Source organism: Accipiter gentilis, chromosome 12, assembly GCF_929443795.1.
Source record: "Accipiter gentilis chromosome 12, bAccGen1.1, whole genome shotgun sequence".
NCBI classification, from domain to species: domain Eukaryota; kingdom Metazoa; phylum Chordata; class Aves; order Accipitriformes; family Accipitridae; genus Astur; species Astur gentilis.
The window spans coordinates 34,521,565-34,549,336 of record NC_064891.1 but is presented as its reverse complement, the minus strand read 5'-3'; the positions used below and the strand labels follow the sequence as shown (position 1 = coordinate 34,549,336).

At 39.2% G+C, this 27,772-nt stretch overlaps 1 protein-coding gene across 10 annotated transcripts in view; it reads right to left on the bottom strand.

Moving 5' to 3' along the window:
- The window catches only part of MANBA (mannosidase beta), a 77,293-nt gene that overhangs the window by 9,914 nt on the left and 39,607 nt on the right, over positions 1-27,772 (bottom strand). For 4 of the 10 annotated variants that reach the window (XR_007507822.1, XR_007507817.1, XR_007507819.1 and 1 more), the window contains 10 exons: positions 27,507-27,624; positions 24,554-24,640; positions 23,813-23,980; positions 21,057-21,275; positions 19,660-19,824; positions 17,685-17,829; positions 11,636-11,778; positions 9,599-9,856; positions 3,330-6,773; positions 604-724 (listed from right to left, as the gene is read on the bottom strand). Coding sequence is in view for 2 of the 10 variants with exons in the window: in XM_049815297.1 (XP_049671254.1) it covers positions 6,549-6,773; positions 9,599-9,856; positions 11,636-11,778; positions 17,685-17,829; positions 19,660-19,824; positions 21,057-21,275; positions 23,813-23,980; positions 24,554-24,640; positions 27,507-27,624 (1,528 nt within the window). In the remaining 8 variants the exon portion in view is untranslated. Of the gene's footprint in view, positions 1-603; positions 725-3,328; positions 6,774-9,598; positions 9,857-11,635; positions 11,779-12,309; positions 15,007-17,684; positions 17,830-19,659; positions 19,825-21,056; positions 21,276-23,812; positions 23,981-24,553; positions 24,641-27,506; positions 27,625-27,772 lie in introns of those variants that run through there. The other 6 variants (XR_007507818.1, XR_007507821.1, XM_049815297.1 and 3 more) reach the window with 6 other exon arrangements.

The window sequence follows — 27,772 nt, the reverse complement described above, 5'->3', positions numbered from 1 at the left end:
AAATAAGAAAGGTCTTCTGATTAAACTTTTTTTCTGGAATATAGAAAACTGTAACCTTCGGGCATCCTCAGTCGAGTTTAGTATTAAATTAATTACAGTGAAGATCAAAAGCTGAAATAATTCTAAACTTAATCTGCACTTGCAGTGATTGGAACTTACTACATTTTGCTACTCTACTGCAGTAATAAATGCCAGAAACTTGCGGTATGCAGCAAAATTAAGTTGTGACAACAGAACACTACAGATCTTCTCTACATTTGATGTAAAAAGGATTATTCAGAAAGTTAAACTGCCCTTGATTTTACATTTGCTGCCACAGCTGTTAAGTTTCTGGTGTCATCTTGGGATGTATTTAGAAACTTGGAAATCAGCGTGATTGTGGGAAGTTCTAGGCTGCATTCAGAGATTTTATGGACTGCAGGAAGGTTGAGAATCTTGCCTGCATGTGGTGATATATGAAGTGTCTTTTCTCCCTTTTCTGGGCAACTGAAATACTGTTTTCCTATGTTTAAGGAAAAAGAGCAACCCTCCTCTCTCCCTCCAACTAAGTGACAGGAACGGTGGTGCCCATTCATTAGCACAGGGTGCAATGCTCAATACTCGCCCACCATCCACAGCTTTCGGCCCTTCTGGAGCACACAATCGTCTCTTACAGTAGAGCAGTTCTGAAGTAACTGCCAAAGGCGTGGTCTGAACATTTGCTGGCTTCAAAAGATTCCTACAGCTACAAGCAAAAGACAGCACAAGTTAATTACCTAGGAGTTGCTTTTCTCTATTCAGGGTTATGAAGCAGTTTGATGCCCTGCTTAGAGCTAGGCTATAGTATGTACATTATTCAAAGCCTGTAGAGGTTTCCCCATGGACTCATTTCAAAGCAAATGCTATAGAAATTTTTCAACTATCCATTTACCCTTGCTATTTTCATGATACAGAAGAGTGCTATAAGATCAGTGGATTTCATTACACACTGCGAGGGGAAACACTTGTGACTGACTTAACATCAGTTAACCTGTGGCCTGCAGCAGCACTTGCCAACACTCCAGCTGACTTGGCACATGCGCGCGCTCACGTGCACACACAGAGTAGTATCATGCCCTCTGCGCTAGCTAATACAATGACATTTGCCAGAAAGCCAGGACCGTGACTAATGCCTCACTTCTCTTTTAGGTGTGCAATCACCTCAGTATTTTCTTGTTTTCAGCATCCCAGGCAAGAAACTCTACATTTGGCTACAGTACAAACCAAAAGCTGTGGCCAGAGCGCTTCCAGAAGGGTAGCAGATGGCTTGATGCACAAACCACCTCACTGTCCTGAACGCTGGGCCTGCTTCTTCACAGAAGCTCCTCTGCTGTCCTTGGCTCCTCACCAGTGATCAGGCTGGGCAGCCCAACTGCAGCTTCCTACCATCCTACCAGTAACATGGAACAACTCTTAACGAGAGATAAAGCTTCCCACTCTTTCTTTCACAGGAAACCACCTGAGGGCTGGCTCACACCATCACTCCTTTACAGTTGTTGGGGAAGTGAGCTGAAGCCTGCAGTGCTGAATGCTTAAATCCTGGTATATCACATGCTAGTTGGTATGACAGAATCACAGGGCCAGCATGCCGGAGTATTACTATCTAGCTAGCTTATTTGCTTACAGGCAAAGGAGGACTGCTAAAACAAGACAAGAGAGATAAGCTACAATGCTGGCAAAAGCCTGGTGACCACAATGTTTGCAAAGAGGTATAAGAGGACAGCATTTAAGGTTTTGATTTTTCAGCACCACGGCAAAGGACCAAAACTTTCAGCTCCTGCATCTGACAATGGCACCCTTCCCCACGAAGCCACCTGCTCAACAGACAGCACTTATTCTCATTTAGAGCTCCTGTTCTGGATTACCCAACTCCTCACTGGGCCATAGAGCCTGGCTCAATCCACAGGCCACCGGTTCCAATAGGCAAGGGTGAAGTCCCTTCTACCACTGCCATTCCCCTCGATGGGGTCAACCAGGTCCCCAGCCAGCCACAAAGTGGGAAAAAAAACCTATGCAAAGAAAGAGCTATTACTGAACCACTTTGCACTCACAGAACCCATCAGGAAATCTCAAGATCAACTTCCAAAAGCAGACCTCCAAGAACAGGTCCTGTCAAGCAACCAGACTCACCACCTTTCTCCTGCCTAGTCCTCAGGGTGTTGTTTCCCTTCATGCTGCCGCATGTTTCCTTCGCTGTAGTGGCCTAGACCAAAGACACCTCTATTTTGGCTACAATGCACACTAATAATTAAAACTGACATTTACAGGTCTTTACTAAGTGACTCTACTTCTTACAGTAAGGTGGCCTTTCCTCAATGCTGGCAGGGACAAAACCAAGTTTAAGGTTCTGCATTTTTCACTGAAGTTTTGTTTTTCCACCCTAATTAAACTAAATTGGGGCTTTCATTTTGCTGTCCTGTAACATCTGACTACACAGCAGAGTTACATAAACCCAATTCTTTGGCTGGAACATGTCCTTAAAGATTCAAACTGCAAGTTCCTAGATGACTCAACTTAACCCTCAGAGGGTAATAAAGAAAACTGCGATTTTGACAACTTAAAGGCTGGCTTGTAAGCTACAAAACCAAACCGTCCTTTACTGAGAATAAGAAACTCACTGGCCTGTTCCTCTGCACCTGACACTGCTACAGGTCACTGAAGTGGTCTCTGCTACACATCTCCAAAACCAAAAGGGGACTAATAGAAGTACTGAAGAAAGACATGCCTCTAAGGCGGAAAAATTATCCAGGCCCCAAGGCATGCAAACAGCAGGTAACAACAAAGACTGACAAAGAACTATGAACATTTACTTAGAGAGGAACGTCTTTCCTGGAAAAGATGTAGAATTTGGTAAAGCTTCCAAGGAAGTGCTCCAGTAAACTGGAGCAAAATAAGTCTTCCTTGTGCAGCAGAAAGTACCAAGAAAGAGGTGCCCTCTAAAACTCAAAATGTTCTCTGCAGGTCCTGAATGGGTTCAGAGCCAAATCTCTGCCAGAGACCAGTTTTAGGACAACAAATTAGCCAATGCCATACAGCTTTCTTCCAAAACCTGCTCTCAAGTTCTGTTCTGGAAGGGCATTTGTCATGGCTCCTGCTGAGGTGAACTGTGACTGCTGCTTTTGCCATCTGTGGAGAACAGCCCAGAGGGAGCCCAGAAGCAAACAAAGGCCATCCGCACAAGCAAACCCAGTGATTCCTTGAACAAAAAACATTGCAAGGCTGCACCCTAAAAGAATACTGATGAGGTCATTCCCCTCTACTGTTGTCACCAATAATTTAATGACACTGAGGACAAGCACCATGAGACTTACCAAATGCTCTTCCTAATGCTCCTGCTGCTGATCCCCAGCCCGTCAGATACAACTGGCAATACAGGTGCTGCCAAGTAGCTGCATCAACACTCAGATGGCTACAGATAGATGTGTCGATAGGAGTGATGGATAACTCCGAAGATCTCTTCACTCTTGCATTCCTGTCTTTGCCCTGATCCAAGACAAAGGCAGAACAACGTAACCAAGTATAGCATAGTATGCAACAGCAAAAGTACCAAGGGGAAATGGTTAACCAAGGTACATGTTACAGCCGCTGCTGCATAGGGCACGGAAGAAAATAGCATCTAGAAATGCATACCTACTACAACACCAGGAAACCAAAAGAACATATTAAGGATATTAAGACAATAATGGAAGTGAACCTCCCCCATTAAATTCTGTTTTGAGCTCAAGCATTTGGCTTAAGCAATTGCTAATTTTTCAAAACAGCACCTAGTGCTGAATTAAAGATTTCCAGTGTGAAAAAATGGACCCACTCTTTAGAGAGCTTCTGGCCTTCAAAAATAACAATAATTTTAAAATTGTCTGGACCTTTTTATGCCAATTTGGTAACTGCAGAAAGCAACAGCAAAAAAAAAAAGTTATAAAAGAATGCTCTTCTGCATAACAGTGCTGATTGATAGGCATTAGTTGCATAGCCTTTTCATCAATTATTGATCATGTACCACATCATTTTATTAATGATTTTGCCTAAAATTCATACCAGGGTAAACAAGGTTACGGTTATCCAAATTCATGGTTTATGGCTTCTAGCAATCCAAAAGCTCTTTTCTACATCTCTGAAACTTCACTCATATTCTGAGACACACTAAGAATAAATATCATCGACCTTCAGATAGTCCTCTTGATTGTCTTTGAAACAAGTAATTCTGTCAAAGTTTTATTTATTTATTTAACACTATTAAGTGCCATTTTGAAATTTTATCTAGATGTTGCTGGAAGAGACCTGCCCTTTTCCTAATACACTGCAGCAATATTTATTAATCATATTCATATTTTCTTCACATTTTTTCATCCTTCCCTTATATTGACTCTACTGCTGCTTTGATTCCACTTTGATTCCAGGACACTGAAAAAACTGAAGGATTTTTCTTGTATTGTTGGCCCAGGATGCCTCTCTCAGATAACTTTTGAATTCCTTTATCAATGTCTGCATTTTCTAACTGTTAAGTTTTATTCATGACTATAATGTTCCCTATTTATTTTCCATAACCTATAAACATTGGCACATACACATACATATTTTGATTGCTTTCATGTTTTCTTTCAACTAGGACAAGTTTTGAATCAGAAAAGCCCTCCTACACAACTGCAGTTAGTTGTTTTGGTGACCTAGTAAAGCATTTGTAAGCAACTTCCATTTATCATTTTCATTTCATCTTTAAGTTTTTCCTCTTGCTCAGGATTATGTCAGTTTTGGTTAATGCCCAATTAAAAAAGCACCAGAGATCACCAAGCATCAGTCAATGTGCTCATCTCTTTGCCCATTAAAACTGTGATCACTGAAAGAAAACAACCCCCAGTTCCAAGTTCTCTAACTGACCCATGAACATGCAGCCACTCCCCACACATGCTCCAGACCCCCAGGACCACCAGCAAGCATCACCCATGTGGTGCTTTTATGACGAAGATGGACATCACCAGTAGAGCTTGTTCAAACACCTTCTATTGTAAAGTGCTGATTCTGCTAGGTGCTTTGCGAGAAAATTAATAATTGCTTGGACTGTGAGAGGATCACTGTGGAACCCCAGCAAGATCCCAGCTGCTTTTCAAACCACATCTGACAGACAAGCCCAACGTTTAGCAACCTGCCCGTGGCATGGCTCGGTGGCCTGGATTCCTGGCAGCCAAACCCTAAGGCTTTCAGCTCCGCAGGCTACAGCAGCCCCCCCCATGCTGAAGCAAACTTACTTTGTATCAAATGCCAAAGCAAGATGACATTTCTATGGAAAACCTCAACATTTTAAAAACAACTTACTCGGAAACAGAACAGAAGGTGAAACACTACTGCTTTTTATGGACTAAGGAGTTCAATGTGCCACCAGATCTAATCAGGAGTCAACAATGTCTTCTACAGGGAACACATGCACAAAGAAGCAAAATTAAGATGTTGAGGTTTTCCTTTGCTAAAGAGAGAGAAGGATCAGTGTGGAGCATGGGGCCACTCATGAGGAATGCCAGGGGGTAACAACAGCTGTGCAGCAATGTCTGACTGAGAACAGCAGCCCACGCCCTATGCATTTACTAGAGAAAAAAAGTCACTTGTAACTCTGCGGTCCTCTCACATGACCATTTCTTCTCTGTACCATCTCCTTTCTCTTTGCACCTTTTCAACTCTTCTCCCTGTTCCTTTTCCCACAGCCAGCCATTATCTCATACTATGCCACATTATGCAGGACGCCACACAGCAGCAAAAGGTTTGTGACTGCAGCACTCTGAGAATAGTCAAAGCTAGATGCAGAGCTCTCAAGGTTATTGCTCATGTTGCATGAAAAGAGAGAAGAAAACAAGTCTTGTACTCAATTCCCCTTTCAGAAGGGGGAACAGATCGGCCTGATGTCTGACTAGACAGCCCAGGTTTCATGTCTGTTTGGAAGCCTACACTGCAGGAGGCAGGCAGGACACCTGATGGAGTGACAGCCATAAATCTGAAAGGTAGTGCTCTCCTGATTTGGGTGCAGATAAGATCAAACCACTCCAAGTGGGGGCATACCTGTGGAGGTGGTCCCAGCTTCACTTCCTGCCCTTTCCCCTTGCTCCCAGCATACCTTGCTGTTATCCTAACATGAATTTCCACTTACAGCATAGTGAAACTGGAAAAATATGCATTTTTACAACCATAGTCAGGAGGTGCATATTTATGTTGCCTCTTAGGATGAATTCACAACTCCAATCTCACGTGAACTGGAGAACACAGACTAGCTCTCTTGCACCGACTCACCCCTCCCATTTTATACATGGGATATATATTTCCCATTACCTGAGAAAGCCTTACTTTCAATACACCACATATACTATATGCAACCTTTTCTTTCCGCATCTTTACATTCAACCAGCAGTTAAAATTCACACAAGACAGGAATAGACAGTATGTTCTCCGGTCAGCAAAAATTGTACATCACTTCAACTTTAGTCAAATTCTTCTAGGTTTTTTCCTCCTCCTGTTTCACTCCTCATCTAGAAGAAAATGGAGTATCCTCACACAACGTCCACCAGAGAGGTCAAGGTTAGTGACTCTTCCAGTTCTTCAACACTGGTAGGTTCCCAAGGATAAAACACAACCACTTTCTTCTTTTCAGTCATGAGGAAACCGTTATCACTAAATCTGCCTTTTATACGCCCTACATCCAGAGAAACAAAAGGAGCAATTGCAGTGGTCTGAAGAACAAATACATAAACGTCATCTCGTTGGGATACAGAGGCCTGGAAGAGGAATAAATAAATAAATAAATAAAATATACATGTTAAAGAACCCAGTTGCACCTAAACTGGGAAAGAGCTGCATGTCAGTAAAACAGACTGAACAACCACATTTGATCAAAATTACTATTCTCTTCTGGAAATCTCTTCAGGAACAAAAAGTCAAACCCAGAGGATTCATATGTAAGAATCATGCAAAAACTGCAAAGGTTATTATAGCATTCCTACAGAATACTTGCCCTGGTTTTGGCTGGGATAGAGCTAATTTTCTTCCTAATAGCTGGTACAGTGCTGTGTTTTTGATTTAGTATGAGAATAATGTTGCTAACACACTGATGTTTTAGTTGTTGCTAAGCTGTGCTTATCCCAAGTCAAGGATTCTTCAGCTTCCCATGCTCTGCCAGCAAGCAGGTGCACAAGAAGCTGGGAGGGAGCGTGGCCAGGACAGCTGACCCGAACTAGCCAAAGGGATATTCCATACCATAAAATGTCACGCTCAGTATATAAACTGGGGGGAGCTGGGGCTGGGGGGGGTTGTGCTGATTGCTGCTCAGGGACTGGCTGAGCATTGATCAGCGGGGTGGTGAGCAATTGCATTGTGCATCACATGTCTTTCTTGGGTTTTATTTCTCTTTTTGTTATCTTCCTTTTCATTGCAATAATTCTTATTATATTTCATTTATTAACCTGTTCTTATCTCAACCCACGAGTTTTACCTTTTTTTTTCCCGATTCTCCTCCCCATCCCACCGGCGGGGGGCAGGGAAGGAGCAAGCAAGCAGCTGCCCAGTGCTTAGTTGCCGGCTGGGGTTAAACCACGACAATACTACAGATTGTGGAAAAATGCCATGAAGTGTTATCACTCTACCATCTTCTTATGAAAATAACTGAATAAATGGTAATCTGACTTGTATCTAGTACTGGTATCCTATACTTATTGCAGTGAAAGAGATTTGTCCTTTCACCAACATACTTCACTCAACCTATAAATTCACAACTACTAAAGCAGCTGGCCTTTCCAATTACATCAGGAATAGAAATACACAGATACAAAAGATGGTAAAAATCACAGTAACACAGGAGGTGACTTCATCTTAATGGAACATGGCAGTGAAGTCCTTACACTACATTTAGGAGGCAGCTATGTTGTGAAGTATCAGGACAAGGTATGTTTTATATTATGTTCTATCAGTAGTTAATCTTGGAGAGACTTAAAAGCACAACCAGGATGCATTTTCATTCAGCATTCCCCATTCACCATCATGAAATATGCTACATCATTTTCAAATATCAATTAACTATATATAAAAAGCAGACAAATTATGTTAAGTGCAGAAAACACATCCTGCTTACAAGAAAGACAACACTATTCATTTTTAAGAAAAAGCACACATCCTTTACATTTTGTGTTTTCTAAAGAAACACGTTGTCATGTTTTTTTTAAAAGTAATGCTATGAAGAGTAGCACTTGGATTAGCAATGTATTTGAAAGTCTAGTTAGTTCATTAGTAACTATGTATAGAAGCACCAGCTTCTCACAAAACAGAATAATTTTTTAAATCACAGCTGCATACTTTCTTAAAATAATCACTTTGCATTTATGCTTGCTAGCTATCCTTATTAGTTAGTACTGCAGAGACAACAGAGCCATGGGAAAAAGGAGTGAAATTTCCCAATGATGCTCCAGGTGCAGAGCTTTTATTATTGATGATGTCATCCACAAAAAAACCCAGCATGACTCAGACTCCAGATTGTGCCACCAGCTGAAAAAAAAATAAAACCAGGCTGATTTCTTTCCTTTGTATACTCAGGAGGCAGACCATGCTGCCATGAAAGAGATAAGAGGTGAAAATCTGGCCCATTTTCTTTTTGTAAAGCAATTATGCTGGTCCAGATTCAAAGAGATTAAAGACCTCTATTCCCCCCTTGTTTAGTTTAGCTCTACAGAGCAAAGCTGCAGTTTAGAAGCCAAATGTGAGAACACACAGGTCCCTATCCTGCCAATCTGCTGATTAAGAATTTTGCAGTAAGATTTACATGCTAAGAAGTGAGACTTAACAAAATGCGTGTGTACACACACACACACACACGGAGCGTGCTTGCTCTCTCTATATAGAGCACGCTTGCTAGGAGCAGAAGAAATCTAGGGAAAAGCAGCAAATGGACTAAATGACAGTGTTATACAACACTGATGCTTTTTGTGCCTGTTCAGAAGACTGACACACTTACCAGATATTAAGAAATAATCACTATTATGCAAATCAGAACCCTCAGCTGGAAGGCAAGGATTTGCAGAAGGCAGAAAGGAGCATGCAATACTGCACATTAGCAGTGGTAGACTGATCTGAGAGTCTGAGCACTTCAGGAGAAAATAACTGCTGACAATAATGCACTCCATACTTAGCTGAACTAGCATCACCTGGTACTGACATACAGTACTGTCTGCAAGCCAAAACTCTTGCCATGATGCTATTTGCTATCTAGGGACAAAAAGAATGAAAGGAGCAATGCTGCAGCAGTCAGGTGAAAGACAAAACAAATGAAATGGAGACTTCATTATTTAAAACAAAAAAAACCACCACCACCACCACAAGAAAAAAAAAAAAAAACAACCCCAGACAAAACAAACCATCAGTGTTATTTAGTTATGCATATAGTGACACAGGAAAAAAAAAATATCTGATTTTGAACTCAACATGGAAGCTAGAATTGCAACAGGTAAAGAGAAAGAACATTAAGTGGAATTGGACACTGCATAGCAGGGCAAACAACTGAAAACAGTAAGATTAACAAAACCAAATACAGTAATTTAGCATGACTAATGCTTACACTAAGATGGGTCTTTTCTAATCCTACAGCATCCTTTAGAGATGAAAGGAAGTGATGGTTCGTAGGACTCTGGAGCCCACCTTCTCCCACAAGACAAAAAGTAATAACACAGCTTTTCCTGGTACAGTTTCTGCATCTTTCCAGCAAGTTATTTATGGACTCCATGTAGATGAGGACAGCACTTTGTGCTTTAACAGTCACACCGTCTTTGGCAAGGGTGCATACTGGCTCCAAAGAACTCCAGGCGTGTACAATGACCTATCAAGCATGTTGAGAGAGCACAAAGCTTAAAAGAAAATTTACATCTGTGAAAACAACCCAGCATCCTAGGTTTCAGATTGCTTATTGCAAGAGATGTTCTCCTGACAGTACCAGCTGATTTCCACCTAGCAAGAAACTCCACAAAGATTTAAACAATGGATATGGCATAATAATTAGATTATATAAACCTAACAAGAAGTCTGGATCTGTTGTCGTTCTTGATCTGCAAGGGTTTTTGTTTTCTCCAGGCTCCTTGAGAGGAGGGGGTTGCCAATTTCTGCCAAGGGAGTGCTGGGAAATGGAATTTGTAAGTGACTGACTAATTTGTTGACTTTTTTTTTTTTAAATCAGGGAGGAGAGGAAAAAGTCAAACAAAGGATTTTCTTGAGATTGCTCATTGTTATCAGACGCAACCCAACTGGGTAATCTAGAGGTTCTGCACAATCACCATTAAACAGAAGCAAGCTGCATCACCTTAAAAGGGATTATGGAAGTTATATTAATACAGTAAAATATACATTCCCAGAGATCACACATGCATTATGAATGCACCCTTAATTATTTTTTTTTAAAAAAAGCATAATTCGGAAGATAGGCACTCAATGAGAATTATAGCATCTATCTCTTCATACAATTTAGGTTATTTTTTACCTTAACAGGGCTCTACAGTCAGAAACAGATCTTAACTCCTTTCAAAAGTTCTAAAGTTCCAAATTTTCTTGAAGTGCAAAATATAATATTCACCAGAACTACCCTACTGCCAATGCTTCTCTGACATTATCAGAAAATCTGAATTTAAGCCCGTTACAATAACTCAGACCAGAAATAATCAATTTCATTACATGCAGTCCTACTCTAAGAACTGACTATCCAAAAATTGCAATCATTTTCTATACTATATATTACTGTATATAAGTAACCTTATAAATCTGAAAATTCATGGCAGCCTGCCAAACAGAGCAGTGAATTAAGAATTGACATACTCATACTACGAGTTCTGAAATTACTACTGAGTCATTCCAGGTCTCCAGGTCTATTTTTCCATCCTTCCCAGCCTTCTCACATGGGACGCCCTTTATGTCAGGAATTGTATCTCATAGTGCAAAAGGCCCCGAAATACATTTGGGATCTGGTTGCCATATGATTAACAGCAACAAAACGTAACAAACTGAAAAGCAAGACTGTTCTACAGGGCAACTCAGCAGCCCAAATACTGCCTAAGAAATCCTAACAGTTTCGACAGCATTATCAGAAAACACTTAAGGCATCAATTGTAAAATGGTGACATTGCATAGGTGACCTTGCAATTAAAGTACACCTAGATGTTCTGTTGATATTTCAGAAAATAATCTAGATCTTTTTCCCAAAGCAGTGTAGTTTGAGTACTGGCAACTAATGGTACAATCCTTTTTTTCCCCCACTTAGTCAATTAATCTAGTTCTAACACCCAGGGAACAGTTTTGTTAAGTACTAAGGTACCATTTTTCACACTTTGTTCTATTTAACCATTAATCTCCTTAAGATTATAACAGAATAGTTAATTTCAGGCCCATACCTACAGGCTATAAGCAAGGCAATTAATTCCTTGTTCTGTGAAGCAGTACCCACCACTATAATAAAGGATAGTGGTGCCCCTAAGAAGATTAAAGAGAAGAATTGCACCTCATTGTGTTTGAGCATGGAGTTACTGAAACTTATCTATACAAAGATGTGCTCATTCAGCTCCTCACATTTTTGTGGGAGGGACACAAGGGTGGTGAAAGAGGTGTCACTTACCCTCAAAGTCAGCTTGCGGTCGGTGTGAAGATCTGAGACACCGTAAATGTACAACACACCTTTGTCTTCATAGGCCACGGGCAGCAGTGGTGCAAAGAAGTTCTGGGCAAAATAATGGAGCAGTTTCCACTTGCCACCATATTCTGAAAAGGGTTAAAAGGGAGAAAGATTCAGACTGAATCCAAGATTGCCTTGGCATACAATCCCTTCCTGTGCTTTCTGGTCTTGCTATGGCAATATAATATCCCCCTCCATCCTTTTTCACCTCTATCAGGTGCAGAGAATAACTGAAGCTAATCTTGTTTTCTTCCAGCCAAGGCTTTGCTCTGGAAGGGATCTGATGGTCTTTCAAGGTTTTTTTTAAGCTTCACCAAAAGGTCACATTTTTTAAGTGTTGGTCCTGTCATTGCTATGCTTTTGCTCCATTAAAAAAAAGCCTTAAACACAAGTGACACTAAAAAAACTGGCACAGCGTACTACATATTAAGCAAGTAGCCGGAGCATCTATGTTGTTGAAAATCCAGACAAACACATGGGCATTGGTGGTATTGCCACAAACTACCACCACTATAAAGAGACAGTAGAGTCTGACTTTTGGTGCTTATACAAGTGTTGTCTTCCCCTTTCTTCAGTCCTCCTATTTCAGTTCTTCCTTAGAGGAACATCAATAACAATGAAAACAAAAAAACAAGTTCTCAAACCAAAGACAGCTCTGAGTTAGGCAAAATGAATTTGCCAAAATCTAGAGACAACACTTATGGTAGGGGATTTAGCAGACACATGATGTAGACATGTCAAACAGTTTGCTTTGCCTATTTGATGGAAAGCTGTGTGTTATTACTTTTAATACTTTGATAGTCTGTCATTAACAAACTGGAAAAGCTATCAAACATTGTTTCCTCTCCAAAAAATGCAATTTTGCCAGATGCAACACTGCCACACAACCAAAGAGAAGCTGCCTTAATTTCTTTTTCTATTAATTCTCCATCTAGCACCCACTGTCAGCATTTTAACTCTGTCTTTGCTCAACCATTATCTAGTCATTGAAACAGCACTAGAAAGAAGCAGCAAGTCAGCTGCATCATCTCATAAGGAAAGAAAAGTTAGATACCGGTTTCATTCTTGTTTCTGGCTCATTGTTTTATACAACAGGTTTAAAGTTCAGGGATGTTGAAAAATAATTGAAGTAATACCTTTTCGTTGTAACTAATTACCTCTCTGTGTTTTTGTGCTTGTACAAAGCTCTTAGCACTTTCAAATATTTCATAAGTAAGGACTTCATCCAGAGTGAGGTAGTCTTTAAAGGGTGTGTTTGTGGCTTTCACAGGCAGACCTGAACATGCTCTGCCTGCACTCCACATAGACATGAATGAACTTTGTGGAGAGCAATGTGCATTAGCTGCAACTTGGCACCTTGCACATCACCTTGTTTTCAGCAAGCTCACAACCAGCTAGCCTGAAGAACAGACAAGAAAAGCTCCTATCTGCCTGGAAAACCCATACAAGAGTCAACTGTGCTATGAAATCAAGCTTGCCAACAAACCACCACCGACATTCAAGCTAATAGCACTGAAGCAAACTGAATAGATGAAGTCTGAAAGAAAACTTCAGAAGAGGCAGCTGAGTTTCTTCAAAACAGACTATTGATAAACTGATGAACATACTCAGCATATTGGTGCCGTTTAGTATGCAAATGAAGCCACGTTCTTGCATTCCAAGGACAATTCTTTGCAGAAAACGGTGGTGGTCTGAAAGACAATTCTGCCAAAAACAGGGAGTGCTAACAAATTACTTTTCAGGGCCATGAAACTTGAGAAGATGAGAGATTTGGATTGAGGATGGATTATATGAAACAGAGTAAACTGTGGGGCAGCATCTGATCTAAAAAATAAAAGCAATGGGCCTTGTATGAGAAATGGGCCCTGTGTCTAACTTCAGGCTTTCAGAGGGGCTGAACTCTCTGAAGCCCTCAGGACTGCCACAAGACTCTCAGGAATTTCAGTTGTCAGTGCAATAGGTGCTGCTCACTGCAGGCCTCAGACAGAGGCCACCACAAGCTCAGACAAGTTACCCAGCATAGGCTGAAGTTTCAATGCCTGCTGACTTGAATTTTTTCCTCAGCTTAATTTACATGGTGAAAATCTAGGCTTCAACTGTCTTAAATGTGAAAATGAATAATCCAATTGAAGTAGAGCAGTTTCTGTTACTTAGTGTAATATAAAATGCAACTTCTTTTCAAATGGGCCCAACCCTCAATTTCTGCTGTGCCTTGACTTCCAACTGGATTACGTAACCATCTTTTAGGGGTTACTGGAGGGAAAGACAGAAGGTTTGCTACCGAGGCAGCAGATACAGAGGTCCTCAAGAAACCTGTACAGTGGAGAAAACAACTCAGACTAAACTTGGCATTAGACTTCCATGAGAAAAACAAACAAAAACCCCAACCAACAAACAAAAGCAAACAAGCCACACACATAAAAGTGCACCATTTCAAAATTCATTCTAGGGTTCAACTACTACAGCTATTGTTTTGGGATGTTTGAAAACACCACTAGTCTGCTTACCTCAATTAGCTTTTTAAGGTTGACTTTTCCCTCCGAAAAAAACAAAAGCCATTTTGAAGAACAAAAGCTCAACTACTGGAGCAATTTCACACAGAAAGGGTCTTCCAGAGATAACTTTTCCAGCAACAGGATCTTGATAATACAATTGTCAAAGTAACTTCAGACAACACAGAAAACTGAAGCTCACTGATTAAAAAAAAGTCACGTTCTTCAGCTCATCTGTTGTCTTGATTTCCTTAAGACCAGAGTCACATTTCTTGATTTAAAAATAGGCAAGTTGCATATAAAATACTCCCCCTGCCCGCAAAATGGAGGTAAGAAATCTGGAGATCAGGTAGCTATTTTGAGAAATCTCAGTGCTTAAACTTTCCTGTTACAGACACGTATGCCCAAAGGCAACAGCCAAAAGTTATTTAAAACAGCCCTGGGGTGCTTTTCTCCTCCTCCCCCCACATTTAAACGAATTCTTAAAGAAATCCAAGTTCCCCAATTTTTTCCTGATAATAACATGGGGTCTGCACTCTCTGTGGTATCAAACTTCAGAACAGGAAACTAAAATTAGGTTTGTAATGAGACCCTAGTACCCTTTTTTTCTGACTCTTCCCTGAAGCCTTCTATACTGATAGCAGGAGTAGAGAACAAACAGTTCTCCCTGGAATGGATTTTAAATTAATCACTTCACACCATTAAATGCAACCTGAGAAACATGCTGCTAGTTCTTTCCTCACCTCAGTCTCATGAATTCAGTTCTATTATTCTCCATAATAGCCTGTGGTTTCAGCTCACCAGGGACTCTAAACATTGAACCTGCAATAAAAGCCAGTTATCTGTTCAAGGGAATCTCATGACAACTGAGTTGGGTACCTCAAGGTGACACTTGTGTGGAAGTGAGGTAAATCGCTATATGTATCGCAGCACTCTTCACCAAAACACACTGCATAGATGCTAAAGCATTCAACATGGCACAACCGGCTCCACAGCTAGGTGCTATCAATCAAAACCCAGTTGTGGTAAAAGCTGTTTAGTCTGAAACTGAAGGCAGAAGTACTACGACAGGAGTGCTGTACTGCGTTTTCATTCAATTCCAAGCAAACTTCTTAAAGGAGAAACATTTGCTACCTTCTTCCCTCCCCACCTCATGAAGAAACACTTCCGCTTTGTATGGGAAACTATGCAAGCCCCTCCATGGCTCTCTGTGAAATAACAGATTTAAATAAGAAGCACTCATTGGTGATACTACTGTGCCACCTAACAAGATGCAGAAACGTGTGTTTGAAGTGCAAATAAAACTAATTTCTCTCAAGTTTTGCATAATTTCACCCATTAGCATTTCAAAAATCCCTCTACCACACTGCCTAATTAAATGAATATTAAACCTTTCCTCATTCCACTGAGGGAACAGAACAAAACAAAGGGACAGCTGTATCTCTGCTGAGCTTCTTTTCTGTAAACTAACTTCAACAACATATGAATAATTCAAGTATTTGATATATTTTCTACAATGACATCAGCTCTGTACTTAAAAAGGCTTTTATGGTCACTTCGTCTATCAATACACCTGTCTTTACAAAGAGACACTTTTCGAAGTGTCTTTTTCTCTTGAGGCATTTAAAGCTTAAGAGCATCAGCCATTCCTAGAATCATAAAAATGAACATTGGGATATTTCCTTTCCTAATACAAGTCTAGAAAGTCCAGAAAGATGAGCATTTTAGTTGGACCACTGCCTTAACATCTAAATAAAATAGCCTGTGTCTCCTACTGGTTTGTTTCCCTTTGTTGGTTGCAGTTACTTTGCTTGGATGAATAAGAGGGGGGGGGGGGGGGGGGGGGGGACAAAAAGAAAAAGGGAGAGGGGCAAACATCTCCCAGAGAAAAAGGGGGATGATGGGGTGGGCTAAGTTTTTTTAAAGCAAGGCCAAATGGCATTTTGTTCTGAGCACAGATCAAGAACTTCACACTAACTCTTAGCTTTTTCTAGTTCACTCATACTTCTTCACACATTAAATTCTTAAAAAAAGATTTTCAAACACAGAATATGTGAGAATTAACTAAAATTGAAAGAGAATCTACCCAAGTCTATACAGCTGCCATAGAACAGCTTGCCCATTTCAAAATGACTTCTAGACAAAATGTTCGGAACATGAAACACAGCCACTCCCCTCACACCACACATTCCTCCCCTATTTCTTACTGCCTAAGAGACTTCTCTCTTTATATGTCTGATTACTACATTTTTGTGTTCTAAAAGGAAAAAAAACCCTACATATAATATATATAAGGAGATATCACGTGCATAAATAGCATATTAGCAGAATAATTTAGTCACAAAGAATGATTCACCTCACCTGACACTAAGTGAGACACCAAATCTCAGCTAGTCATCTTCTCCTGTAAAGAGTTTCTCAGAAGCTATGCTGGGTGAGAGGTGTCATATGATGTTCTATGAAAATCAAATTCAGCGTGGAGAAGATAATTCATCCCACTTAATAGACAGCTAAGGACACAATGAATCACACTCTGGAGATAACCATCTCTCCCCCAACTGACTACAGAAGAAATCTAGATGCCTAGCCTTTACATACTAAAACCCATCCTGCTCAGAAAAGGATCACAGTTCTGTAGGTTTTTTTGACAGTGCACTACTGCCTACTGAAGGGAAAGGTTTTGATCATTTTACCATGGAGGGCGGGGGGAACAAAATCAACCAAATTTGTTGGGGTTATGGAAAGCATAATTATACACCGGTGCTCCTTCTTAGCCTCCTATCCCACTAGCTCCCTCTCTGTCCATTCTTACCCAGGGTGGCTGGGTACACATATGCATCTGTACAGCTGAGCCAATAAATATAATCAGGGATTTCTAGGATAGGCCCTTTTGGAAACACAATTTCTTAGAAGTCTCCAATTTTAAAAGAATTTATCTTTCTAATTTTAAAAGAATTAAACTTGCAAAAAATGCAAAATTTCTGGGAAAAACACACAGTTTCAGGAAGATCCAGCTCTACATAAGAAAAGCAAGGGTAGTTGAAAATTTACCTCACAAAGGGGTTATGCCCTCAATCTTAACCATCACTGCTTCCTAATAGGCAGCTTTGTCTGGCTTCAATGATATTATTTCCTTGGAAAAAATCACAATACTGCTTAAACAAAAAAAATGTATTTTTAAGAAATACAATTTACATTCTCTAAGCTAAACCTTGCTAAAACAAGGATAAGAGTTAGTGGCTGTTAAATCTGAGCTTAAACAGAAAAACTTCCATAGAAAAAGAATTGATTTGTTCTTCACCCTCTTCCACTTTCACAGACTATTAGGATGATCCTGAAAAACACTTTTCTGGAAAGCATTTCTAAAGGATGGAAAAAACCATGTTCAAAGTTTGCAAATGTGCCCAAAAGAGACAGCAGAGCCATACTTCTTACTCTAATACCTCCAGATGAGGAAAACAAAACAAGACTGATAGCTGGTGCTGATTCACAAAACTTACCCAAGGAAGCCCACGAAGGTGCTTGCCAAATGTCATTGAGTTGCCAGTACAGAGCTCCCATTGTGTGTCCCTCTCCCTTGATTATTTCACTTTGACTAAAACGATAGAATTCAGTTTCTGTCTTTATACACTGAGCCTGCATCACCTTGGTCAACAAACACATTAAAAAAAAAAAAAATTTGGTGCGTTGTAAAGCATTTATGTATATATTAACACAGAACACAAACTTCACAGCAATGGCACATAACTTTAAACTTGAGACTTCAAGAGTATAGACCTCCAGTGAGTGGGCCTCTGCTTGAAGGATATCTATTCCTAGCAGCTCCCAACAGCTTTACAAGCAATATCTTTAGAGAAACTCTGAAGGGGTTACTTCCTGCTTCCATCCAGTGAAGATCACTGGGCAACAGGGTCTTTGAAAGGCAAATGGAAGACAAGGGAAAGAAAAATAAATTTTAAATAATTTTTTTTTAATTAATGCAAATAAAAATCCCAAGAGTTGCAAAACGCCATTATGCTGCACTACCTCCAGTATACATTACCATGGTATCCACATAACTATGCTCTGAACATAACACATTCCAAGTATACAGTCAAAATTGTGCACTGAAAGAGCAACCTTTTTTCACCTGCACTCCCACTTCTTCTCTCCTTCCTCACCTTGTCTTTAAAAAACACTTTTCAGAATTTTTCATTGGCCAAGTTCTCAATAGAAGCCAAGCAGCCTGTTATTGTCTTCACAAAGTATATTACTAGGCTGGGGAGGTATTAAAAGAAAGTCTCAAAATAAAGGAAAAAGTTATTCTTTAGGCTAGCTCAAAAGGTAAAGATAACACTTCTAGTTAACCAAAAGGTAAATATAACACTTCTAGTTAACCACTAGAGCCAAGTTTATTTTCCTTATACTTTTTGCTATCCTTATTTTAGTATTCTTAAATTGTTTAACCTGTTAATAATTCCCTGACAGACTTAACCCTCCAGAAACTCTCACAGCTTTTCAAGTCAGGACCTCACCGCACAAGTTTTACCCCTGTTTTCAATTTCGCAGCATCATCTATCCTTGTTCTCTTGTCATCAGTGCCTAAAGTTCTCCAGCTGTTTTGTTTTTATATAATACTTGCTGACAGCAGCTCTCAAATATTAAAAACTTAGTGAAAGTACAGTTATTCCCATCAAAAGTGTTTCTGAAATTCTTGGAACACAACAAAAAGTAACAGCACTTTAAACTTGCCATATAGCATTAAAAAGTTACTTAACATCACTTAAAAGTCACATAGAAATCATGAAGACAGAAGCAAGTATGAGGTAAACTACTACAGATGAAAAGCAAAATATAACCTTCTGATTTGAAAAAAAAAACCAAAACCAAACCCAAACCAAAATAGACTCTCTACAATATCAGTATCTAAGTCCAAAACAAAATAAAAGCTACTAATAATCTCATTCATAGAGAACCGCATTCTCTAGAAACAATCTTGTTTCAAAAGCTCATGTATTTCTTGTGGCAAAAAATCAAAGAGTAATCCTAGAAGGGCCACATGAAGAGCAAAACATACCCACCCTGGAACAGGGAGTAACAGGGTAGCAGGGAGTAACAGTGTAGTACTAGGAATAATCAGGGACCAAGGAAGGCCCACACATCCCTGCATCCCCTGCCAGCTTCATGAGTGGGCCCAGCTGGGGACAGAGACCAAGGTAGCACATGCAGCCAGCAGCCAGACTTTCTCCCAGTTGAGCCAGTTTCTGGAAAATTCCCCAAGAAGTGTTCCAGCCCTTCTATGATGAAAATTGGAGTCTCTTGCCACTAAATGAGAGACAAGCTAGTTCCAAATTAAACTGGACTCTCCAATGCTTCAGTGCAGAAACTTTCTATATAACTGAACATTACCTAAGAGAACAGGCCCAGTTTTAACCGTTGACAGTATGTAATAGAACAAATACTGACAGCTACTTATACTGAAGACATCACTGTTACCTGAGTGAGGTAAATCGTATCTTTGAACTTCTTTATGGGATCTGTGCTCTGGGGAAGCTTGAAATGATGACCAATCTGTTGAAGCATCTGATCATTGCCATTTTCATGGTGTTGTCGATGGAGAGAAAAATTGCTTGTGTAGGACCAGTCCTCAGTGGAGGAAACCTTTTAAAAAACCACAAAACTAAGAAATCAGAATGAAAAGGCAAAACGTGCATTTAATGACTGACAAGATATTCAGGAAAGGACATCCATTACAGCCTGCTGACATCACCCAAAACCTTTAAAATTGGTAGTGTATTTCTATAGTGCCTTATGCAGTCACGCAAGGATTTTTAATCAATAACACCATTTGTTTATATTCCTTGTAAAAACAAATGAAAACAGACATTGCTGTTGAACCTAGAAGAGCAACTTTTGGATTGACAGCAGTTAACTTATTTGTCCAAAGGTTCAGTTTAGCCAAGGGACCTCAGAGGTTTGCTTGCATTCATAGGAAATCAGAAACACCCGAGATTAAGATGGAAGAATGTACTCTCGTCAAACACATTTAGGCATAAAAGTTACAGAAGTTAGTAGGGCTGTAATTTCTAATAATGTGTGTATTTTCAAAACCTGCCTCTGAAAACAAAGGACAACAATGCAGCATAGCTCATACAGCTATTATTGTCAAGCTTTCATTGTACAATTACAAACTCTATAAAATCTTTTAATTTAAATTTGTTCCCTTTTAGGCTGGATTGAATAATTTTCATTGTTATTAATATGGATGAATGACTGATTATGTCTCAGATAATATATTTTGCCCAGCAAACTGAAAGAAACATTGTGAACTCCTTTTAGTTGTATGCATGAGTATTGACATGATTTTCATCTCTCTGAACAAATGGACAAACAGCATGATATTTTAACAGGAGACAAAACCAAATCCTCTTTTATGCCGTACATAAAGAAACAAATTATTTAAGTAAAAGAAATTGATAAAAAAGAAAAAAATCAATACATTTTAGAATTTAGCACAATTCAGCATTTGTAATGTTTCTTCTGTTTCTAAATGAACACATATCCTTAGACACAGCAAAAGGAAACAGATGTTAGGCAGTAATTACTAAGCTATATATTAAATAGAATTACTATTAGTAATAGTCTCATAATAGTCTCTCATCTAAACTTGGTTCCTCTTGTAACATCAAGGTAAATATATTGAACACCAAGGAGGGAAACAGTCCAGTTTCATCCTCTTCCTCCACAGCATCGCACACCTCTATCCCACCTGTGCCATACTCCACCTAACAATGTATTATCCCAATTACGGTTCAGATGCTGTAGTTCGTTGGGAAGAGACTCTCACTAAATGAGAGCAGAAGGGACAGTAAGGTGTGGAAGCCCAGCCTTACCTTTTCGATTGTACTGAAGGAAGGCCAGGATTGAAATCCATATTCTGAAGCAAAACGAGTTTTAGGATACACTGTCCAGTTCCAGCAGTCATTGTTGTAGTCGTAAAAGTGAGTGTCACCGTAATGGGTATCATAAGGATTCTGGGAGAGCCAACCTTCTTTAACTGACTCCAAGCCATTGGTGGGACTGGATGCAATAAAAGGACGACTCTTATCTTCCTGGGATTTAAAAACAAAACAAAACAAAACACAACTCCCTCAACAAAGCTACTGGCTTTTATCATCTGAATACATAGACCACATTTTGAAAAAGTGGGTGGGGAGAACATGGCTTTTCCAAATTTCTGAGTCACCACCTAAGAAACATTCCACTTTGTGTTCTGACATACATCATCTTTACTTGCTTAATTAACTTCTTATTTATGTTCTTGGAGGACAGCTGGGCATGATATTGCTTGCTGTGCTGTTCTAAGGGATTCTCACATCTAGAGATTTTCTATCTTTATATGCTTCTAAATTCTTAATGAAAGCTATTTTAAGTGTGCCTCGTGAAAAATAAACCCAAGGAACATTAATATTTGAGTACTATGACTTCTTTATGGAAAATCATTACTTTTGCAGTGTTTTTGCAGGAACAAGGCCATGATTTTCCCCTTCCTTATTAAGTAGTCACCTAAATTCAGTCCTAACAAAGCCAAGGTATTGTGCTACTAATGCTTGCATGGTAGCATTGCAGATTATTATCATTTTGGCTGGCTCTGCATGTTAAGATAGATGAGACTATAAAGAAGGGTTACATTTCAAATCATTCAAAGCTGCCTTTATTTATAGCCTCAGTAGATTTAGTATACTACATCTTTTAGCAGTACCCTACAAAGTACTGAAGGAATCCTTTTGCAGGTATAATTCATTTAGCATCCTACCTGTAGTAAGATAGAGGCCTGAGTTAGTTACCAGTCACAATTTACAGCAATTGGCTCCAATACAGCAAAGCAGTTAAACGTGCTTCATTTTAGAAATAGTCCTGTTCCCCCATCTTTTTTTTTTTTTTTTTTGACATGAGTAATTAATAATTAACTGAAACAATTTACTATTTACTACAAGATATCCTGGATTCCCTGAAGTCTTTAGCTCAAACTTGGAAGTCTTTGAGTTATACAGTCCAGTAATGCTAGAAGTTACAGGTTTCCTCAGCTGGCTTATATTACACAGGACCTGAAATTATTTCACTGTATGGTTCCTTCTGGCACTCAAAATAGTTATTCTATGGGTTTAAAATAAAAAAGGGTCTGTCTTGGACAGCAACACTGCACAAGTGAACTGTAACTTATAAACAATATCAAGCCAGAACACCTCACTACCGCACATGCACTGGCCATCCAACTCACGTAGCTAATCACAGAAACACCACAGCATACCTTTACAAATAACTCAGTTCCAAAAAAACTAAGTGAAATATAGAAATCTAGAATCAAGATGTTAAGCAGGAATGTAAGACACCATTACCATTTAGAATGCATAACTGCCCTGAAGAGCAGGATCCTTTTGAGCAGGTTCTTTCAAACCTGGCCTCATTTTTATTGTTTCCTCGTATCTCAAATTTTCCAGTAGAAAGGTATTCTAAATTCTCAGAGTATAACTACTCTGACAATGCCTGTAGCCTCCAATAACAAGCAATAATATTGCTGTCACCTACATACTGAGTGCCTGTCTTAGCAAAGGGAAGTTCAGGTCATGAGCCTCATAACATGAAATGTATCTCATACTGAAAAGGACAGAGATTAGACTAAAATTATCATACCCTGAAGTCAGTAAGATCATACTATGCAAGGGATAACTGGGTAGGAAAAGGCCACTAGCATTTTTAGGTTAACAAAAACTCATACTCTTGTTGAAGAAGGAAGTTCTAACTGGACAGAACTCTTGCAACATTTTGTCTCTTAGCTAAGGGGAGTTTAGATCAATTCCACTCTACATACACACATAACAGTTAGTTAAAAACAGATTCCATTAAATAATGAAGAACTGCAATACTTCTAGGAGAAATAAAACTACAGAAGCTGTGCAAAATGGGTAGTGCCAAGCCACAGCAGACTTCACAGATTCCAGGTGCTTCTGGTCTGCATGCTCACAGTTTAAGTTTTATCTCAAAATATTTATTTTGCCTTCATATACTGTAAAATACCATTAGTCTGTTTTTCAAAACCACACAATATAATGACTACATGAGGGCAATGTTTAGCATAGCTTTTGTTTAACCTGCTTAAGCCAAAAAACTTACATCAAATACTAGAAGAGCACATCTTTATGAATTTCTTCAATTGCTATTAAAAGGTTGTTAAATCCTTCTTGCAGTATCCTTCAACAAAATCAGGATAAAGGAAATCTGATCATCTAGATTAATTAATGGGCAAGTTGATTTTGGTCCACTGGAAGTGAAGGCATTTGTGGAGGTATTAAAAATAGGAAGGTATTAGAAATAAGAAGCAAGATCCACTGCATTTTAAGGTATTCCTTTACATACCATGAAGTGTTAAGGATGTAAGTAATTTTTTGGTTTGTTTTACTTTGAGGATAACCCTTGAGTTCAGAGAGTTGTTTACAAGACCTTGGAAAGTGCAATTCCCAATAATGGGCTGATTTTCATTTCCCAAAAGGATTTAAAAAAAAATAAAAAAATCCCAAGTTGCTCAAATTGCAAACCTTAAAACCTTTTGCCAAGCCATGTCTCCCTACAGTTTCTTGAGATCACTTACGGTAAGAACTATTTCTCGGATATTCTTCACATAAAGCAACACGTAGTCTTTGATATAGACTTCTCTGTCAGCATAAGGTATGGAGAACCAGTTGCTTGCAATTGCTGCTTCATTTTCATTGTTACCACTCCATAGAATAATTGATGGATGGGATTTTAAACGCCTTACCTGAAATACAACTTACAGTTTCAGAAATCAAGCAAAATTACTTGTCTTAAAAATAATAATTTTTAAAAAATCACATTATTAGTACTTGAATTACAAATCCACATGCATATTACATATGCTAAGCCTACAATTCCTATTCTTATCTGCACTGCTCGCTATTCCCTCAACTCTCCACCAGGCTCAAACTTTTGTAATATACACTTACAGAGGGGCAAACTTTTAATATGCTGACACATATCCATCATATGCACATGTGCACCTCCATCCTTATCTACTCAGCCACATGTGAAGGGTAAATTCTGTGCTAAGGCATGTTGCAATTGTTAGAGCTCACTCACAGTGAATGCTCTTAAACATCCTTGAGAAGAGGGCAGTTTGGGCATGTACCTCTGCTTGACTGACTACTCCTGCAAGTAAGTTAAAGGGGATTTAGCAAGGTTACACTTCGTGTCTGCTACATAAAGGTACACTAACAAACACTTCCAAATAAGTGGTTTTGGAAAGCTAACTAATACAATCAGTCAATCAAAAATAGGTAATGGGAAATAGAGCTTCAACACAGGGACAAAATACCTGATGAGAAACTTCTGCTCTTACGGATTCTAAATAATTCTGGTCAGTTGGATATAGCGCACATGCAAACATAAAGTCCTGCCAAATCTACAGGGAAAAGGAAAGAAAATACAAAAAAACCCATCTGTTAGAAAATCATTTTACATACTTGAAAAATATATGGTTATTGGGATACACAATCCTTTGTTCAGACAGAAGTAATTTATCTCAAAAAGAATTAAAGTTAAATGTTCTATTTGTTATTTGTGTAAAGTACCACCAAAACAATCACATCCTCCATGGGGTTCAGTATGTGCATACTCCACTGTGGTTTTCCTCAATGTCAGAGTTGCAGAATATTTACCCTTAGGAATCAGATCCTGAGAGTCTTCACTGATGAGTGGAATATTGCTCAGCAGATGGAGTTCAGTAAGTTTCAATGGAATAATTAGAACCCATGCACTGCTCAAATGTGAACGTGGGGCAACTCCAACTGAACTGAACAGTTTTGTATTTATTACTTTGCAGGTGTAACACCAAATCCCCATTACTTATTAAAAAGAGACAGTAATTCTTCTGATGTGTTATGGAGCATACTTAACAGAGGTTCAAGTGTACTTGTTAACAAAACATTTCCATACCAAATACGCAAACTGATCTTAAAAAAGCAAATCTTACACAGTAAGAGGGGCAGGAACAAACTAGATCCTCTAACAACACAGTGATCTTTCTCTTAAAAGAAAGCTTGAGTAGATACCACTAGAGAACAGCAAGCCTTTCAATTCAACAGCGAACCTCATTTGTACCTTGAAGAATTACAAAAAAGGGGAAAGGAAGAAGCCAGCCCAATGAGATGGGTAAGATTTATTGGTTTACCTGTTCTGGTTTTTAAATTGCTGTAACTTTGAGACTCCCGATAGTCTCTCTCAAATGTTAATGGAAAGATCTCTTGAAAGAGCACATTAACCCAAAGGAGTCTGTAGGAGACTACACTTTTCTGAACACCATACTACATATACAATAGAGAGAGCCAGACCAGCTCCTTGTACAATTGCATTTTCCTTGCAGTGAGAATATGCTTTTCCATTACTCTTTTCACTGTACATTCCCTAGGAAAACTGAAGATAGGGAACAGGACAGTGGGAGGTAATGGAGCCATTAATAATTGTTACACTCCTAGCACTGTATAAAAAAAGCAAAGCTATTGCTGAAGAATCACTCAGAATCCTTCAGTGACTGTGTGGAGTCAAAACTCTATTGAAAAAAACTTTTGCTATTTCCCTCAGTGAGCTATCACTGTTTTTCCTTAAGCACAGTTTGACTCTAATGCACTTTTAAGCCTTTGCAAGACCATCAGAAGAAACAAAACCAAAAGCCTCCAGCACCACCCCCTCCAGAGTAAGGGTCTGATTTTCTGCATCTACTTGCTATTTTGGCTGCTAAGTAAGATCTAAATCGTGCATTGACCACTGTACAGGCACAGATCTAAGTGGCCTACTTAGGTGCCTAGTATCAAAAATGAAAGAACTGTAAGTGCTCAGAAGCCCTGAAAATCAGGGCACTCATTCAGATGACTAAAATAGATGTAACATTTTATTTTTTTCAAGCTCACACAGCAGAAGGCAGCAAGGTATCAGTTTTTTTCCCCTGCTTTTTATGCTGTAGAGTAAGACCAAACACACTTCTTGGGATTTTCATACCAGATACAACTTGGCCTTCGCTCATCTAGTCACTATTTCATCAAAACTTATTAACATGTGCCTCCAAGCTCATATAATCAAAGGTACTCATCTAGGATTATCAGTGTTTGCAGCAGATGTTCCCCTTACAGCTACATTTATACTCAATTATAGCTTGTTCAAAATGGCCCTTTGGATAAGGCCTTTCATGCTTGGCTTCAGGCCAAGTGAAATAGTTTTGTTTAAAAAGTTTGAACCAAAAAAAACCCAAACCTTTTCAGCTATTGCTATGAAGGAGAAAATACTTTTAAAAGAAATAAAATCAATTTCCATGGCAGAGAAAAGCATGACTACCTTCTTTGGTGTTTTGGTAACTCAGAGGTGGCTAAAAGCTCAAAACTGAAATACAGCACCCTTTAAATCCTCACTGAGGTCACATTGCAAGGCCTTTGCTCCCAATCTGGGGCATATACTCAAGCACTCATATTCTTCAGCAGGGCTATTCACACATGAGTAAACTCTAAACACAGCTACAGGGCCCCACAGTCTGGCTGCTTTGGAAAAAATATTATTTGATCTTGTGGATAACTCCCCTCCCATGCACTATTTGTTTCACAACTATTTGAGTGTTGCAATTGCAAGTCCCTGTAGTTGCCTACAGTCCACAAAAGTTCTTCTATCATGCTCATCATTACAGTGTAAACATCATCTTTCTGCATTAAGTGACATCACTAGTACCAGTCCCTCAGCCATTCATTTCTTCTCTCATTCTTTCCCAAGAGAGCAGGAAATGTAGAACTGGGAGAGAGGTACAGTATATAAAGATGAGAGTTTTGATCTGAAAAGAGCTAGAAGACAGAAAGTTAAAGCCACAGTCCTGTTCCTCTGATTTGGGGAAATGTAAGGAAGGGAGGGATGGGAAAGATGGTGGGGAGAAAAGGAAGGGGAGATGAAGGGGAGATTCTGGGCTGGGAAGGGAAGTAGGGATGAGTCAGAAACAGGGCTGTAGCCTTGGTTAAAAGAGAAAATACAAGCTGGGGTTCTAATATAAAGTCTCCAAAATATCACTTCCAGTTTCAACAGACAGCCTCAGTAATCAGGAACCATTCAAATTAAAAACAAGTTTTAAAAAAAATCAGGTTGATCTGACTTCTCAGGTTGGTACTCTACCACATCCTTTGGAAAGATGGCTAGAACATATGTATCAATTCTCTTATTTTGTTCATTTAGAGTGGATTTTTATTTAGAAGTTCTTGTCAGTTTTTAAATAAGTGTTCTGTGTTTATTGTTTTTACCATTATTCCTATTTCATCGCAAATATTGTAAAATTCATCTTGTTCATATACTCCTCCTCCCCAAACCCGAAGAGCATTCATGTTAGCATCTGCTGCAGACTTCAAGAGTAGCCATAATCTGTCAAACAGAAAAAGATTTATACAAGTTTTGTGAAACTGTATCACTTAGGAGTTTCTAAGGTTATACAAAAAAATCCCCAACACCCCCACACCCAACATTCATCATTAGCAGGCAATCTAAGCCTTATAACTCTGATAGAAACCAG